The 18851-nt window shown below is 50.9% G+C and overlaps 1 protein-coding gene across 2 annotated transcripts in view; it reads left to right on the forward strand.

The window, feature by feature from the left end:
* The window catches only part of PRKCB (protein kinase C beta), a 228574-nt gene that overhangs the window by 177386 nt on the left and 32337 nt on the right, over nt 1-18851 (forward strand). For both annotated transcript variants that reach the window (XM_087973105.1, XM_087973104.1), the window contains exons 11-15: nt 2539-2630; nt 2776-2838; nt 4450-4588; nt 12261-12341; nt 12473-12580. In XM_087973105.1, the coding sequence (XP_087829231.1) occupies nt 2539-2630; nt 2776-2838; nt 4450-4588; nt 12261-12341; nt 12473-12580 (483 nt within the window). The remainder of the gene's footprint in view (nt 1-2538; nt 2631-2775; nt 2839-4449; nt 4589-12260; nt 12342-12472; nt 12581-18851) is intronic.

Consider the following 18851-nt stretch of genomic DNA (forward strand, 5'->3'; position numbering starts at 1 on the left):
CAGATTAACAGCCGCAGTCCTACCTGATCCCAACAGCCTAATTTCACTGGCTGGCTAAGCCAGGGGGGGCAGGGGGCTCAAGGGATGGGGGCAGGGGGAAGGGATGGAGTGATCTGCAGATATGAATTCTATTCTGCATTTCAGTTAGCCTCGATTACTTTCCGTCTTCTTTCCTATTCTCTATACATCATTGTTTTTCAACCCCAGCAACTCTCAGACATGTGGACTTCCACAGATCGCTGGGGAATTCTGGGAATTGAAGTCCACACATCTTACAAGTTGCTGAGGTTGAGAAAGGCTGCTCTATATATGCCCAACAGGAGTGCAAGGAAGTGACTCATCTGCCAACCTGCCTCACGGCGCCTTTTTCAAAGAACGTCAGCCAACAGGTATAAAACCACCACGATAAAGTGGAGCAGGAGAAAGCAGACAGCCAGGATTCTTGGAGGCTGACACCTTCCCTGCAGAAGATGGGCCATGTTTTTGTAAAACGATTACAAAAGCAGGAGGCATCAGGGTGCAGTGACCTTGGGAGAAGCAGAGAGTCTGCATAGTGAGGGGCGGAAGCCTTCCCAATTTGGGCGGGAGAAGTGATTTAAGTTTGGGGGATCCTTTTCGCCCCCAAAGCAGCCAACTTTGCTACTGCAATGCTGCGATTTAACACGCTGGATGTTGGCAGCAGGAAATGGTGGGGCTGCAAAGGGCACGAAGGAGGAGCTTCCCCACCTCTGGCTCAAGGCAGCGAGCCGTTCTCCACGCAGCAAAGGTCACCAGGTGCAAAGCGCTTCCTCTCCGGCCGTTTCCAGCTGGCGGCTAATAAAAGCAGAGGGGCCGCTTGCGGAGAGCAGCCCCTCCTTGGCAGCAGCTCTTGGATGGCAACAATGGAGGCTTAGAGGATTACCCAAGACATCAGCCCAGCCCTTGGAGTTGGCAAAGCCCACTGTCAGCTGCCAGAACTCTCCCATCTTGGTGATGAAAGGCCGCCGTGCTGAGATCTGCATCGCCTGGCCTCTTTCTGAAATCTGAAGTGTGTTGGCAGAGGATTAGAAGGTGCAGACCTGCCCGGCGCTTAGCACTAATCGGACCAGGGACATAATCACAGGTTGTAGCAGAGGAACCTTCTCCCCATCTCAGCGGGGGGTGTATTGAGGGGGGGGAGGTTAACCAATTGGTTAATATTTCAATATTTCGGGAGCCTGAGAGGCTGCCAGCTGATCCACAGATGCCAGGGGTCTGTGAGATGCCACCGGCTGAGTTTCTGGATGAGGCTCCTAAGCATTGAAGGCATCCGTGGGAGGGTGGCGTTAAAGTGGTACCTGCAGCCACGTGGCATCCGCTCCATGTGTACATGCGTGTGATGTGCAGTTGGTGTAAAAAGGGGGTCAGAAGAACAAAGTAACGGAGTTGGACGGGACCTTGGGGTCCCAGCCCCTGCTCTAGCAGGAGACCCTAGACCAGGGCTCTTCAACTTTGGAACTTGAAGACTTGTGGAGCCACATAGCTGACTGGGGAATTCTGGGGATTGGAGTCCACAATCCCAAGGTTGGATACCCTTATTCTATGCCATCCCAGTCAAATGGTTGCCCAATCTTTTCTTGAAAACCTCCACTGTTGGAGCTCCTGCCTCTTCCGAAGATAAGCCCTTCCACTGATTCGTTGTTCTGGCTGTCTGGGCAGGGCAGGGCAGGGTTTTGGTGGCATGGTTGCGACTGCCACCTGGACTTTTTTGTCTCCACCCCCAGGGGTAGATGCCCCTGCCTCCACCAGGCCCAAAGGCACTGCCTCTCTTGCTTTGGAAGCAAATTCCTACAGGACACAACCTTGGCCTGATCCCCTCCACGGTGGCTCTGAGCCAAGGAGCTCAGGGTGGCCAATTAAAAGACAACTCAAACCCCAAATCCACCCTTCCCGCTTTGCCGTGTCTCTCCTCTAATCTAGAAAGGTTCCCTCATCTCCCTCCCCCCACCACTTAAGTCCTCATCTCCCTCCCCCCCCCCACTCCTTCCCCTCTTCTCTCGTACCAGCTGTGCTTTCCTGCAATATGTCTAATCCCACAAAAGGAAGTCAAAGGGATTTTTTTTTTACTTTTTAATACCAAAAAGGCAACCAAATCCTTCCTTTCATCAGGATTTAAATTGTCTATTGCAGAGGCTGCCACAGAGTGATGGTGTCCTGGTGAGGACCTGTCCTCCCGACTTCTTTGGCTCAGCCGCACGGAATGGCATCCCACAGGACGTGGGGGCTCCTTCCTGTGGGCTGCAAAGTCAGGAAACAGGAGAGGCTGCAGGAGGAGGTCACCAGAGGCAAGGCGAGGGCCACAATCAAAGCTGTGCTCGCTTTTGACATGCGTGGCACATGCTCCAATCGCACAGCTGCAGCCGCGGCCTTGACTTCGAGGTCCAGGCCCCACAGGGCCTTCCCAAGGGAGAAGAGAATGTTGCTTGCAGGGCACCCAAGAGGCTCGGCATGATGCTCTGGCTGGCTTCTTTGGACTTTGGTTCAGCATCCTCCACCGTTATTTCTCCCTTTTGCTCCCAGGACCGCTTGTATTTTGTGATGGAGTACGTCAACGGTGGTGACCTCATGTACCAGATCCAACAGGTTGGGCGATTCAAGGAGCCCCACGCTGTGTAAGTCCCCACCGCCTCTCCAGGGCAGTGCCAGGGCAGAGGGGGTGTGTGTGTGAGAGAGAGAGAGGATTTCTGTCAACCTCCTGTTCCGGGGCCGAGGTGGCACCTCCTGGCCTCTCCATTACTCTCCTTTCTTGACTGGCAGGTTCTATGCAGCCGAGATCGCCATGGGCCTTTTCTTCCTGCACTGCAAAGGGATCATTTATCGGTAGGTGGGCACTTTTCCTCTCTATGACTTCCCAACCTTTGCCCTCACAGTCCCCGGGCTCTGCTGTGGCCCACACCCACTGCCAGCCAAAGCCTTCCTCCTCTGGGCAGCACCACTGGGGTTGTCTTGATCAGTGGAAGGGCTTGGAGGCACCCTTCCCTTGGCATCCCACTCTTCGGTGGCCTTGATGAGACACAAGCAGACCGATGAGCCAAAGAGGGGGGATTGGCAAGCCAGGGACTCTTGGGGCTCGTCTGCTCTGCTCCCTGTAGCCTGGCACCTGGGAAGCATCTGGAGCAGGGGTGGGCTGCTGGGGGTTCGCAGGGGTCCGGGAGAGCCCCTAGCTTAGATTCTGTGCAGTTCAGAGAACCCCCAAATCCTACTCTTGGCTGGCCCCTCCCACCCCTCCCAGGAGTCCCCACGCAGCCCGTTTTGGATGCAGGTAAGTGCAAGGTGCACACGGAGGCTCGGGGAGGGTGAAAAACGCGCCTCCTAGAAGTTTGGGAAGGCCAGAAATGGGCCTGTTTCTGGCTTCGCTCGCTAGATAAGGCCTGGGCATCCAGGGCAGGGAAGGCTCAAAGGAACAGGACTGGGCCTTGGGCTTTTCCATACTTCCCTTCAGTTCAGTTTAGTTTAGTTCAGTTCAGTTTAGTTTACTTTATTGTCATTGCACATTGTACAATGAAATTAAATACCATCTTCAGTGTACTATACAGTAGAATTCAAAAGAGCTACTGCCCTGGGATAGAAGCTTCAACAGAAGACCAAAAAAAATTATGGAAACGCATCTCTGAATGCCTATGATTCCCTACTTATTCTCCTGTTTCCACCATTTGCCTGCCACTCACCCCCTCAGCCATCATCAAACAATGTAGGTAGTCCTTGACTTATGACTACAATCAGAACGTCCATTGCTAGCATGGTGATTGTTAAAGTGAGCCACATCTAATTTTACCACCTTTTTTTGCCACAGTTGCTAAGTGAATCCGGTAGTCTTTAAGTAAGTTTGGAGAGAAGTCATGGACTTTTTCTCGTCAGAATCCAGCTGTGGAGCTCGCAGATGTTGACCACATGGCCACCGGATACTGTGACCAACATAGATACGTGCCAGTTGCCAAGGCCCTGAATTTTGTTCAGGTGACCATGGGGATGCTTGATCCACTTAACAACGGTGGCAAAAAGGCAAAGGGAGTAATGGCAAAAAGGTCATAAAAACTGGCCGCAACTCATTCAACAACTGCTTTGCAATGGAAATTCTGGTCCCAGTGGTCATAAGTCAAGGACTACCTATATTCGACTTCCAACTAAATATCACTCAATGGAATACATTTCTGAATAGAGCTGAAGCTTCATATTTCAGCTTCAAGGTCTGATCGCAGGGATGTCTTTCTCACACTTCCTCTGTCTCTCATTCTCTCTCTTTTTCTTTTCTCTCTCTCTCTCCATCCCTCTTTCTCTCTCTCACTCTCACTCTTTCTCTCTTCTCTCTCTTCTCTTTCTTCCCTCTCTCCCTCTCCTCTCCTCTCTCCTCTCCTCCCTCTCCCTCCTCCCTCCCTCCCTCCCTCCCTCCCTCCCTCTCTCCTCTCTCTCTCTCTCTCTCTCTCTCTCCAGAGACCTGAAACTTGACAACGTGATGCTGGACTCCGAGGGCCACATCAAAATTGCTGATTTTGGCATGTGCAAAGAGAATATCTGGGATGGAGTCACCACCAAGACTTTCTGTGGCACGCCCGACTACATTGCTCCCGAGGTGAGCCACAGGCATCTCCCTGTCTCTGTCTTACAAACTTTTGTTGCTACTTCTCAGCAAAGGCTCCAACTGGTGAGAGGTCCCAAATCTGCATAATGTGAAATGGAGGTTAGTTTTGGTAAAGAAAAAAAAATCACACTTCCAGCCTCACAGAGACTAGGACTCTGCCCACGGGGCAAGAACTGGCTTACGTGCCATTGCGTGTGTCAGATGTGTGAGTAAGCGGGAGGCAAGGAAATGGCTGAAGAAAGAGAGCGAGCAGTTTTGCCAACCGATTGCTGGGCAGAGAAGCTGATTAGAAGCTGATGAGATTTGGTGAATTCAGTTCAGGCCTTTGAAGAGCCTCTTAGTGAAGCCCAAAGAATGCTGTGGTGTGGCATGGCTGCGCCTCAGACGGAGAGGTCGCTGCTGCTTATTTATTCAACAGTAACGGAGGTGGATACACAATCCCTCAATGCTTGGCCTTCCAGGCTGTCTACTTGCTGCATGCATGCACATTGCACGCATGGGCCATGCTGTGATTAATTGGGATTAATTTTTTAGCCAGGGTGAAGATGCTTAAGTGAGTAAATATTGGTTGGAACCTTAATTAAAACTCCATTGTTGCTGGTGCTTGTCCTCCAAGGGAGAGAAATGGGCAATAAGAAAAATCACTTTGGTGAGATCTGTATGAAAGCTGTATGAACATCTGAGTCAAGGAAAATAGTTCTGCTCTTTCTCCGAGTGATGCTAAGCCATTTTGCGTGTCCTTCCTTCCCAGGGAGACATTTAATTACTATCCCTAATGTGTGTTATTTTCCCTTGTTCTGCCAAGATTAATACGGGAGCCCTGCCAGGGTGATTAATGCTCTTTTGGAACAGAAGGACTGGCCGTGTGCTTTGCTGGGCAACATGGCTGCATCTCCCAAAATGCTCATTTTCTTACATTTTGCTTTTCAATGTACGAAAGAGGAAGATCTGAAATTGCACCCCGCAATTTTAGCAAAATAAAGATAGGACATGGACTCATCACTTGGAGACGACGGAGAAGGCGAAAAATAAATTCCACCTTATTTCTGGTATAACTGCAGGCAGAGACACCTGTTTGTCTGTCTACTCTCCAAGTTCTTTTCTGGCAAATCTCAGGTTTAATGAAGGGGCCACAGAGCCTCCCCCACTCCATATGCCTCCTGCTGCATCAGGGCTACAATCAGGGGTGGGAGATTTTACCGGTTTGGACCGGTTTTGGGTGAACTGGATGTTAAATTTGCATCTGGTTTGCATCTGGTTTGGTGTTTGAACCAAACGGCTGGCCCTGCCTACCCCAGCCTGCTCCTTCCAGGAGTCTCCACACAGCCCATTTTCAATGCAAGTAAAGGCAGGGTCTGCGCGGAGGCTCTAGGAGGAGGGAAAATGAGCCTTCCGGAAGTACCAGAAGCCCGGAAACAGGCCTGTTTCCAACTTCCAGAGGGCCTCCAGAGTCGGGGGAGACTGTTTTCACTCTTCCAGAGGCTCGAGGGAAGGCTCCGGACCCTTGGGAAGGTGAAAAACAACCCTCCCGGAAGTTCCAGTAGGCCACACCCACCCAGCAACTGGGCAGCAAACCGGTTGCTGGGATTTTTGAATCTTACTCCTGGCTACAATCCCAGGAGGTCTGGAGCTGCCCTCTAAAAGATGCCCAGGTTGGGCCACGTTCTTCTTCTTGTTCCATATCTGCCTCCAGGCCTTGAGTTTGACCCCCCCTGCTTTACACGCACCTTCCTGCTGGGCAAATACGGACCACAAGACCAGGGAGCTCTTCGGAAGACTAACCCTGGCCTCCCCACTGGCCAGATGTCCCCATGCCTCAGAAGGAACCCCAAAGAGAAGCCAGCTGGATTACTCAAAAAGCTACAGAAAAAGGAAAGCAGAGCAGGCGTAGCATGTGGCGTGAATGCAGCCAACTCAGCTGGCTCAGGGTGTTGTGTGAGGCCAGTAACTGAGGGAGAATCCGAGGATGGCCTCCTGCTTTTCCCCACTTATCTTCCCTCTGATCTCTCTCCAGCGCTGCCTCCTTTCTGGAGAAAAGCACCCGAGGGCTCAAAAGTTGGATTATGGCCAGGGAAAGGAAAAAGGGGCAGGGGAGGGGGGGGGGCTGCTGGACTTAGGTGGCACCCTTTATTTTAAAATACTTGCCTGGATTTAGCGGCTTTGCATACATCATTTGACTGCCTTCTTGACATAATTCTGCTCTTTAGGGTGTTTTATGAGACAATTAATGCAAAATGGTTTAGAAAAGCTGCAAAGCAGATAAGGGTGATGAGCAAGGCCTAAAGTGACTTCCGTGGCCTTCTCTGGAGGCTCTCTCCACCCCCCCCCCCCCCCCCCCCGTCAAAGCCTGGAGAACCGCCATTTGGGGGAAGGACCAGCTTGCTCCAGGCTGCCTGTGAATCACTGGTTCCCGTTTCAGAGCACTGGCGATGTCAGGAAGACTTCTGAAGCTTCTCTCCCGGCAATAAACTTGATCGAGTCTCTGTCTATTTAACTTCAATTACCATGTGATTTGCATTCATGTTTGAATACATGAATCTTTTTAGAATAGAAATATGTAATTAAGATGAATAAACTATGTAATGGTTTGCATTAAGTAGCAGGCCGCAACCACCGCCACCACCCCACGAGCCATATGATGGGCTCCTCGTGTTAAATGACAGCCACTGAGGAAGCGCTGAGGATCTTTTGGCGCAGCAGCAGTGTTTATGGTGGTCACCATGGGGCCAGATTAAAGCCTTTGGGAGGTCCAGGTGCAGATGTTGCAAGGTGGGAAAAGGAAAGCCAAAGGAAAGCAAAACTAGTCCCCAGAACTACCTGGGAACACAGAAGAGGAGGAGCAGGAGCAGGGGAAAGCTCAGCAGCGTGAAAGATGAAATCAAACAACCACACACTGACAGGCATCACTGAATTGAAACGGAGTAGAATTCGACACCGGCAGTCAGAAGAGCGTTCTGGTTGCTCCTCAGGACACCGCAAAGGAAGGAGGGACAGGGCTGCTTTCATAGGAAGGAGAGAGCAAATTGGGGATCGAATGGCCTCAATTAGACTTCGTGGACAACCCCTCGACATGACGATCATCTGAGTTTATGCTCCATCCACTGAGGTGGAAGAGGAGGAGGTTGATGATTTTGACGGTCAGGTTCAAGCTGGAATAAGATGCAAGCGAGATAACAGAATAGCAGAGTTGGAAGTCTCTGCCAAGCCCATAATTTCTGCTTTGCTAACAACCCAAACGCCGCCTTCAGACATAGAGATCGCCAGGCTGAGCACCCAGAAATGGTATTGAAAAGCTCAGTTGTAACAGCCAAGAGATGTGGAGAGGGAAGGGAGGAATCGCTGGGGAAGAGATGCTCGTATGTGCAGGTTCCAAGTCAAGCCAAAGACGAGAACAAAGACCCACAATAGGATCTTGAACCCTCCAGTTTTAGTTCATTGGGAATCTCTTTCAAGTCCTGAACCTCATAGATACAGGCCAGAGAGGGACAGAGTCCCCTAACTCTGTCTTTAGCCCAGATTTCTATTTAAGCCGGAACTCACTCCTACGTAGGGACCGTGTCAAGGTTCCGACTAATGAATCCCACCAATTCAGCTCTCCAAGACGAACAGCTTTCTCGGCGAACTGTTTTATTGAGTACATCATTTCGGCACTCACGAAAACAAAACCAGCTCTAACTATTTCCCCTGGTTTCAGTACAATGAAAGAATAGATCATTCCCTCCCTCATTGTCACAAGTCACACTGTCCAATTGGGTGTTCTGGCATCTCCCTGGCAACTCCTTCTAGTCTCTGGCTGACACCTGTGGAGGTGACCTTGGTTCCCACCATGCGACGATCTGTGGTTATTGCCTGGCCTGACATGCCAACCTCTGGCCCCTCCCAACTGTGTGGCAATCTGAGGAACGGAAAGATGGCTGCGGCAGGCCTGATCCGTTTCGAAGTTGACAGGATGCCTGTTACTATAAAAGGGGATGGCCTCGTCCTTCCTTGGGGCTGACAAACTGCTGAAAACAGGCTGCCTATTGGAAAAATGCAGCTTCCCTGGTTCCTGGAAGCCTTGTGTGGCTTCAGTGCTTCGCCAGCTCAAGAGAAAGCTGTCCGCCATTTTTAGTCACTGGCAGCGCACTCGTATCTTGGGGTTCGACCTCAGCCGGACGTTCTTAATCTGGAACGGACTGTAGAGAACCAGACAAAGTGTGGAACATAATCAAAGAGGTTGTTAAGGATGATGGTGAAACTGCCAAAGACCAAGAAACAGAAGAAAGCAAACTGGGGGGCAGACCAGGGGAGGAAAATTGCCAGGAAGAGAAGCCAAAGCCCAGAATGAGAAATATCTCAGAAAGGAACATAATAGAATCATATATTAAGCAGAGTATTTACCGAGGGATGTGATTTGGAAGAAGGTGAGCATGGTTTTAAAACTGGACAAAGAACAATCAATAACATGTGCTATGTTAATGATGCTACACTGAAAAGCTGAAGATTGAAAGGACTCACAAGCCCCAATAATGAAAATCAAGGAGCAAAATGAAAAAAAGGGACTTAGAGCAGGGGTCTCCAATCGTGGCAACTTTAAGCCTGGTGGACTTCAACCCCCAGAACTCCCCAGCCAGCAAGGGAATTCTGGGAGTTGAAGTCCGCCAGGCTTAAAGTTGCCAAGGTTGGAGACCCGGACTTAGAGGATTAAACAAATAAAGCAGGAAGAGCTGCCAGTCTTAGGATCGACAACTTATCAAGGAGAGACGCAACCTAGAATGAAGGTGAAATTTCCTGTCAGTGAGAACCCAATGAAAGGCTTGTTCTCAGAAGTTGTGGGGACTCCATCACTGAAGGTTTTTAAGAAGAGACTGGCCAGGCGCTTGTCCAGAATGGTATATAGGGTCTCCTGCTTGAGCCAGAGTTTGGGCTAGAAGACCTCTAAGCACCCTTCCAACTGTTATTCTGTTATATTCAGAAGTGGTGGTCTGTATCTATCAAGAACAGAATTGTTCAGGCAATAGATTTCTGTCACTATGAAATATAAAGTTGGGCTTTGAAGCAAGACAGAAAAGGCGTTGATGCTTTTAACAGGTTGATATTGGAGAAGAGCCTTGAGAATTCCAGTTTCTCAGAACTGAATAATCTTTTCTACTCTTCCCAAAGGCCAGCTCTACATTCCAAAATCTACTCGCCCTAAATGAGGGACCATAATAATTTCATTCTTGTAGAGGCCTTCCCTGGATCCAGAGAATTTTGCCAATTACTACCCAGTCACAATTAGTTTGGGGAGGAGGTAAGATGGTTGAGAATGGGCTGTCCTTGCGGCTCTAGACACTTGGGGAAGACATCCGTTATTCTGACTCTGGATTCAGGCAGGGTTTGGGGACAAAATCTGCCACGGTTGCCCTGATGGATGAACTTCTGCGGAAGAGCGATGGAATGTTTTCTCTATTAATTCTGCTTGGTTTGGGGGGCTTTTAACCCCCACAGCCATGGCGTCATGCTGGATAATCTTAAAGAGTTTTGGATTGGGGGGCAGTAATGCTGTGAATGCCACAGAACGCTCTCCAGCCTGCAGTGCGGTTTTAACGTCTGCAGAGAGAGTTTTTGTGACTATCATAGGCTGAAAAGATGACAATTGTTTTTCTGTATATTATCCGAACCAAGAGAAGCCATTGGTGCATGTTCTGAATTAGTATCAGGATGTAGAACACGGAAAGTGAATCGTGACAAGGTACCTGGGAGATTCCTGGGTACAGAATTGGGAACACTCGGTGGGCTGTACTTCCCTAGAAAGAATAGAGAGTAGATTGGTGGTGGTCCCAAAGCCATTGGAGGACCAGGTGACTGTCTACCAGGAACATTTCAAAATCCTAATAGAGCAGGAAGGGACCTTGGAGGTCTTCTAGTCCAACCCATGCTCAAGCAGGGGACCCTATACCATTTCAGACAAGTGGCTGTCCAGTCTCTTCTTAAAAACCTCCACTGATGGACCATCCACAACTTCTGAAGGCAAGTTCCACTGGTTTAATTATCCTCATTGTTAGGAAGTTTCTCCTTAATTCCAGTTTGCTTCTCTCCTTGATTACTTTCTATCTGTTGCTTTTTCTCCTGCCTTCAGGGGCTTTGGAGAATAATTTGACCCCTTCTTCTTTGTGGCAGCCCCTCAAAATACTGGAAGACTGCTATCATGTCACCCCTGGTCCTTCTTTTCTTTAGACTGGCCATACTTAGTTCCTGGAACAGTTAATTACTCTTAGTTGCCCTTCTCTGCACTTTTTCCAAAGTCTCAACCTCTTTTTTGTCATGTGGTGACCAAAACTGGATGCAGTATTCCTGGGGTGGTTTTATCAAATGGTACTAATTCTAATTTATTAGCATTAATTTATTTCTTACTAGCTTCATCTACTATAAGTCACTTTTTTCCATGCTGTTGAAACTTCAAATGGTCATTAAATGAACTACTGTAAGTCGAGGATTATCTCTAGTGGTATATTGGAATATTACATGCACATTTAACCTCACACTTCAATCCGTGTACAGATGTATGAAATTCAAACATTCAAGAAAAAGGCTTTAATGCACCACAGAGAGAAACCACAAGCTCTTACGATTTGCATTTGTGGCTTCTCTGTTTTGGCCCAGTTAAGTTTCAGTAAAGCCTTGTAGAGTTGTAGGATCGGTTGGCTTCCTCATTGCAGTCCATCCTATTTCAAGGACACCTTTCCTCCTGAGTGGGAACCCTTGGCCTCCTCTTATGCGAGCAGTGGAAGCTGGCCTAATGATATTTTCATCCTTTGAAATGAGGTGGTGCTCTAAGGGGGTGTTTCTCAACCGTGGGCATTTTAAGATGTGCAGACTTCAACTCCCAGAATTCCCCAGCCAGCCATGCTGACTGGGGAATTCTGGGAATTGAAGTCCACACGTCTTATAATGCCCATGGCTGAGAAATACTGCTTTGAGGAAGTTAGGTATAGATTTGGTTAAATTTATATAGTTCTCTCCTGTTGTTCTTGTGGAATTCTTTTATTTGTAGATTGTGTCATTCTATTTCCATGGAAACTCCCTTCTGTGGGTACTTGCTGTGAAAGTCAGATAATAAATATTCCACAAATATGTAGCATAAGGACTGCAAACAGTGAGATAAGGGAGCAGGTGCTGGTGGATCATGCTCAGTGGAAAGACGATGTGCCATTTTCAGAAACCGGCAGCTCCTTCTTTGTGGAGGATCGGTTCCCATGGTGTAAGACTCCCAAGCAACCAGCCTTCCTTTGCCTTTCTTGGAACTGGAAGCTGCAACTCATGAAAAACGTTGGCCTTTTAATCAAATGGGCTAGTCAGAAAAAGGCTCCTTCAGATATTTGATCACCGTAGATGGACACGGTTCCCCTCCTATCCACATTTCCTATCCAAGCACTGCTACCACATAGCTGTGGGACTCAGAAGGCTATGGACTTAGTCCTATAATGCAGTGGTCCCCAACCTCTTTGGTTGCCTGGAACGGCAGCTGCACATGGTAGCATGCAGTGGGAGGGGGGGACAGGTTCCACTCTCAACCACGTACATGCGCAAATGAAGCTTCAGATGCTCACCCACCACTTGTGTGGCCCTGTTCCCAACGGGCCGTGCATCAGGGATTGGGGACCTTTGCTATAATGGTGATGTGGTTTCTGTTGTCTTTCAGATAATTGCCTATCAACCCTATGGGAAATCGGTGGACTGGTGGGCCTTCGGCGTCTTGCTCTATGAGATGTTGGCAGGGCAGGTAATCCAGCCTTGTGCTGTGGAGGACGGCGTGTTTGCCTTTGGGGGGAGCATCCCCAGAGCCCCCTTCCCAGAGAAAAGAGTGTGGGTGCCTCTGAAGCCACTTCCTCTTCTGCTCCCCGATTACCACAGGCGCCTTTTGAAGGAGAAGATGAAGATGAGCTCTTCCAGTCGATCATGGAGCACAACGTGGCCTATCCCAAATCCATGAGCAAAGAAGCCGTGGCCATCTGCAAGGGGGTAAGCGACGCCGACAGCTCCCCTGGGGTTGGGGAGGAGGGCGCAGGTTTCTCCCCACCTTCACAGCACGGGAGGGCCAGAGTTGTGGATAGGCAGCAGAAGCTATGATGGGGTGACCCAGGAGGGCCGTGGATTTCCCACCGAGCCCTTTCCCTGAATGGAACAAGTTGGGCCTCCTGGCTCCCTTGCCTCATTCCTAGACGAGAAGAGTCTGGCTGCTGCAACAGCCGTCGGAGCTGCTCCGTTGGGCTGCCGACTGTCTGTCCTCTTCTTCTGCATCCTGTTGCAAACGAAACCGGCACCTCTGGAGGCTGATGGGGCTCTGAAGTACTTTATGAGGCTCCAGTTGGATTTAGGGCTGGGATGGGGGCAGTGATGGGATTCAGCCAGTTTGTACCACTTCAGAAGAATTGGTTGTTAACTTTCTGAGCAGTTTGGTGAACTGGTTGTTGGAAGAAATCACGAGGGGCAGAGAACCGGTTGTTAAATTATTTGAATCCCACCACTGGGTGGGGGCCCTGTGGAATTTCCTTGGCTCAGCTTGGAGGGTATAAAAAACACAGCTCAAGGCTAATCTTACGGTGGAAATTCCATTGTTGAATGAAATATGTTCCTCTCCATCCTTTGGACCGTGCAGATCAATTAGCATTTTCCAGAAAATGTCTCACCTAATAGTGGCCAAAATGGTCAGGAGATGGGCAGGACAGAGGCTGGAAGGGAATAGCTAAAGCTGAGACCGATTTCTCCCTCTCTCTCCCTCTTGTGATCAGTAGTGAGGGGGTCTCGCTAGGTTTGCAACTCCACCCGTTGAGTAATTGACAATGTAAAGGCTAAGTAATCCTGAAATAACCTCAAGTAATTGAAATCCAACACAGTGTGACTGACTTGGGTCTTCTTTTAAATCCAGCCACTTTTCTCCCTTCTGCCCTCCATACAGTGACCTTCTCTTGCTAGAAGATCAGAGGAAGTCCCACCATTGGGCTTCCTCACCATTAGGCATCCCTTCCAGCACTCCCCCCACCCCCTTCACCCCCACAGGTCAGAAACATTGGGGAGGGGCCCATTTGAAAAACAGATGTGTCCCTTGAGTGGTGTAAAGCCCTTGACCTTTGCAGAAGAAGAGCAGGTCACTTGGGGCCCTTTTGAAGCACCATGGCATCCAGGCTGGGTCGGGGGCCGGCTGGAGTGGTGGGGAGAAGCTGTTCTGCAGGGGCTGGATTTGTGGGAGGCCTGTGAGGCCCCTTGTGGGGATGTTGGGCAGTTGACCTTCTCAGAAAGTGAGGTGCATTCAAGTCGTTGCTCCAATAAAGGGGAATATTTGTTGCTCAGGGTCAGGAAATTGGGGGGTGGATCCTTGGTGCTCTCTGAGCTTGGTGGTTTTCTTGCAGATGTTTCATTATCCAACCAGGTAATATTATCAGTGCTAGTGCTAGTTGTTGCTTCTTCCATCATTCATTCATTCATTCATTCATTCATTCATTCATTCATTCATTCATTCATTCATTCAATCACCCACCCACTCACTTATTCATTCATTCTCAGTCCAATTACTCTAGCCTCCTTTCCTAAAAGCAACACAGGGAACCCCACAGTGGTTGGCTCTTGCTCCAGATGGCCCTCTTTCTCAGTCCCCCCACTCATCAGCGCTCATCAGCATTTTGGCCCTGGGCAAACCTATTTAACCAAGCAGAGCCCATCACTCCCTGGGCCCACCTGGCTGCAGTAAGGGGAGCTCCTCTGGGGAGGACTATGCAGAGGGGCCTTGAGGAGCCCCTCGGCTGATGGGTGGTCCTGCTCTGCTCAGACGAAGCCTACAGAGGGTTCTGCCCTGCAGCCATCCTTCTCTTTCCCGGACCGCAGGGCAAAGAGCTCTGCCCTTCAGTCCCCCTCCAGCAGAAGCCTGTCTGGGTTTTCTTTGAATTCGGTGCCTTGAGGTTCCCCGTGGGAATTTTGTTGCCAAATCACCTCGGACCCTGGGGGGCCTTCCCAGACCGTGCAGAACCTGCAGCAATTGATAGGTAGATGAAGATGCGTGTTTCGCTTTTCGTGGGAGGAAGCAAATATTCTGGCCAAAGCTACATTTGAGTCATGGAAGCATAAAGTGGGAAGAGATCTCAATCTAGCCCAACCTCTTCTTCAAGGAAGGATCCTGCCAAAGTATTTCAGATCGAAGGCAATCCGGCTCTGTTTGAAGACTTCCAGCGAGGGGGATCGATGACCCTTTGTCTTCTCCTAAGAATTCCTCCTAAGAGCTAACCTGCATCTCCTTCCACTGATTCTGGTCCTGCCCTCCTCCATGGGACAACCAGGGATGGGCTTCCAAAATGTTAGCAAAGGGTTCTCTGCCCGGTTGCTGGGTGTAGGTAGCCTAGTGGCCTAGTCGGCCTCCTGCACCATGGCAGGGAGAGGCCCTCATAGCTCCGGAGGCTTCCCTTGAGCCTCCAAGAGGGCGAAAACGAGCCCATTTCTGGACTTCCCAAACTTCCGGAAGGTCCATTTTTTGCCCTCCCTGAGCCTCAGCGTGCCCCCTGCACTTCCCTGCGTCCAAAACGGGCTGCGTGGGGACTCCGGGGAGGGGAGGGGAGGGGCCAGCCAGGAGTGGGATTTGGAGGTTCTCTGAACTGCGCAGAATCTTAGCTAGGGGCTGTCCCGAACCCCTGCGAACCCCCAGCAGCCCAGCCCTGGGGACAACCCTTTAGACCAGGGCTCCCCAACCCCCAGGCCACATCCCACTACCAGGCCACGACCTGTTCAGAACCACGCCATGCAAGTGGGGGTGAGTGGACTTGCACGAGCAGCAGGCGCATGCGCTCGTGCATGAAGCCTCATTTTTGCGAGTGACGGACACCCGCGCCTGCCCCTTGCACAAATGGAGTTGAGTGTGGTCATGGGCATGCCTGCCACTCACACAAAACCATCCCCTCTCCCCCCTCCCCCCGCTGCTAGTCTGCCAAACTGGATAGGTTGGGGACCGCTGCTTTAGACTTCGAAGATGGGCATCCTCTCCTTCCCGTTTTCCCTCTGTGGGACAGGCTGTAGGTCTCCACATCCTTCAAGGAATGAGCTCTGGTGGCGCAGTGGTTGGAATCCAGTATTGCAGGCAAACTCTGCCCACTGCCTGGAGTTCGATCCTGACGGGCTCAAGGTTGACTCAGCCCTCCACCCTGCCGAGGTGGGTAAAATGAGGAGCCAGACGGTTGGAGGCAAAGAGGCTGACTCTGTGAACTGCTTAGAGCTATCGCTAGTGCTATCACTATCTTGCCCAGCCCTCCTCTGCACCCAGCTCACTTGGCTCTGGGGCCTTTTGGGACTCTGTCCCGGAACTTGGCCCAGGCAAAATGGAGGGAAGCAACTCTTGTTCTTCAGCCCCTCCCTTCCCTCGGACAGAAGGAGCTGGGCTTCCAAGAGGGGGAACCCCCTCCATTCCCTCTCTGCTGTGGGCAAGGTCTCAGCCCCCCCCCCCTTCTACTTGGAGGGCCACAAAGACCCTGCGGTCAGCGAGTCCTGGGGGTCGGGGGTGGGAACCCAGGCAGAGCCGGCCTCTCTGCCAGGCTGCGTCTGAAACCATTCCAGGAAGCTGCGCCTGGCTCTCCTGGGGGAGCGATTTAGAGATAACCATGATGAACTTTCCTATCAGTTTTATTTCCTTTCCCTGCAAATTGGCAAGAGATAAGACTGATTAAAACATCTGCTGGATTTTCAGTAATGGCTTTTCACACTTCTGGCAAATGCCAAGGCTGAATGGAAAGCAACCGAAGCAGGCAAGGGCTGTGGACACCCTCCTTTTCCTGTCGCACTGCTGCCTTTATTTTGGGCTGGAGGAAGATATGACACACACTTACATAATGCTATATTTGCGTTCACAGTGTGAACTTGAGTATAACCCCCCCCAAAAAAAACCTGGTGATGCCACACCATCTCCTTTCTCATGGCAGCAGCCCTGGCTGCAATATTCAGAGCAACATCTGCAGCAGGTGTTCTCCAATGAACAAAAGGGGAGGGATTTCTTCCTATAATGCGCCTTCTTGGTACCAGGGGTTGCATGCCTCCTCCAGGCCTGGGGAGACACCACCACGTCCCCCTCAGCCCCAGGGGGAAAAAGGAGGCTGGCCTCTGGGAAAAGCAACCGGGTTTATCTTTCCGCTGCTTCTTGGAGAGAGATGTGGTTGGCCCAAAAGCATTCAAGTTGGTTTGCCCGATGCAATCAACTTTGGCTGCAAGAGAGGACTGGAGCGATTCCCCAGGAGAAGGAGGTGACCTCCAGCTGCTGAACAGGGAACCAGAGCAGGAAAGAAAAAAGAGGACTTGGGTGCACATCCTGAGGCCCAGCTGGTTCTAGACCCCTCCAGAGGGAGGGCTTGAAAAGCTGAAATGCTTGGCTGCTGCTCAGCTACTTCTGAGCAAAGGAAACCTCTGACCCCGATCAACCACGGAAGCTTCTGAGATCTTCCTAGGGCCTCCTGAGCTACCAGGAGATGCCGAGAAGATTGGGGCTGGCGAACCCTCACCTGGCACTTCAGATCCCAGTCCTGTGGTTCTTGACACCTGTTGCACTGCAGGTTGAGCAGGACACAATATTAAGGGAGCACCGAGTCTCTCCTAACTCTAAATCCTCCTAAGTCTTTATCCCCAGAAACTGCGTTGCTCAGGATCTGGAGTTCTTACTGAAATCACCGGAGGGCTTGCCATGCTGCTCAAACGGTGAGTTCCTTTTCCACAGATGTGACTGTATATTAGCTCGAGTAGCAAGCTTTGTGGAAGTGGTCCCAACCTTCCCTTTTTGTTAGCACATGGAGTTGGCTGTGAAAGAGGTGTGCACTGTATTTTCATAGAGAGAGAGGGAGAGATGCTTTGTAGAACAACAGCTCTGGAGTCTCTTTTTAGCTGCCCCAGAGCCCCTGGCTTGTCACACATAAACAGGAGCACTTGCTCTCACCCCTGTGTGGGGACTTTCAGAGGCGTTTGGAACAACCTGTTTCCAGATGGACGGACTGGCAGCATCAAGAAGCTTTTCCTCCCCTCTGGCCCCCCTCCCATCTTAGAGGCAAGGAAGTGCTCACATCCTCAGTGCAACAGCCAGTTGGCTGCTCCCTGGCGAAGGAAGCAGGGGCCCCTCCTGGCAGGCTCTGCTGCAGCCAGTTGAGTAGCCGCGTATCTGACTGGCGTGTTCCCAAAGGGAGCCAACAGTGTGGCTTCTTTCTTCACGGGCAGAGTCTCAATTGGCTGGAAATAGCTTTGCTTAACTGAGGCAAGACCAGCCGAAGCTGCCTGACATGTGCTGCGCCTGGCAAACACCACCCCCCCCCCTCAATACCAGTGTTTCCATGTGAGAAATTCCTGTTTGCTGAAAAGCCACACACAACTTCGTTCTGGTCCTCTTGGAGCAACTGAGAAGTTCATCAATGCAGGGCAGAAGTCTTGCCCTCTGAAACCATGTCCCTCCCTCCTGGATGGGAGGAGGAGGAGGAGGAGGAGGAGGAGGAGGAGGAGGAGGAGGAGGCAGCCCTGCGCTTGGCAACGAAGATCCAGGAATGGAACCACTTGCCATTCCGCCTCCATCGCATATGGCACTAGTTTAATTCCACCGAGCTGACTTCTGCCAATGAGCTTCTTCTGCAGGGTATATAAAGAGACACTGAGTGTGGGAGCCTGGTTGGTGCAGTATGAGACAAGGGACACAGCCACAGAGCGCCGGGGGGGGGGAGTAGCACAGAACCCTCTTCAGGCTGCAGAAGGAGACGGCCATTTCTCCACCCTCCCCAGCGTGAAGAAGGCAGCACTTCTGGCCCGGCCCTCTTCCATCAGGCCTTTCCCCCTGCAATCGGATGCTACAATCCACTCGGCCTCTTCATTCTGCTCCGTGGGAATCATTAAATAAGAAGGATGCGCGAATTTGCCAAGGGCTGTCATTTGCACATTGTAATTTCCTTCGAGCCTCATCCTGCTCCTGCTAGATGGGACCTGGAGTTGTGCAAAGCTCTACTGTTCTGACCCAGCTCCCCAAACACGACAAACCCTCTGAAGTTAAATCAATGATTCCTTTATTAGGGGTGCCAGCAGTCCCAGCCAAAAGTTTCTCTTTCACCTCAGGCTAACAAATCTGTCCAGCAGGGGAGAAGAATAGTTGTCTGCCACCCTATTCATCTCCGCCCCCTGCCTTTTACCCCCAGAGCTTGGGTGGGCCTTCGCTGGCAGCGGTGGCTCTTCCATCCCAAGGACCGGCCCATAGATTTCCACTGCTCTCCTCTCCTCTGCCTTATGCGCATCTGCG

Source organism: Notechis scutatus, chromosome 12 (genome assembly GCF_049901735.1).
Source record: "Notechis scutatus isolate UNSWTSFEM ecotype Mainland chromosome 12, rNotScu1.2, whole genome shotgun sequence".
Lineage (NCBI taxonomy): Eukaryota > Metazoa > Chordata > Lepidosauria > Squamata > Elapidae > Notechis > Notechis scutatus.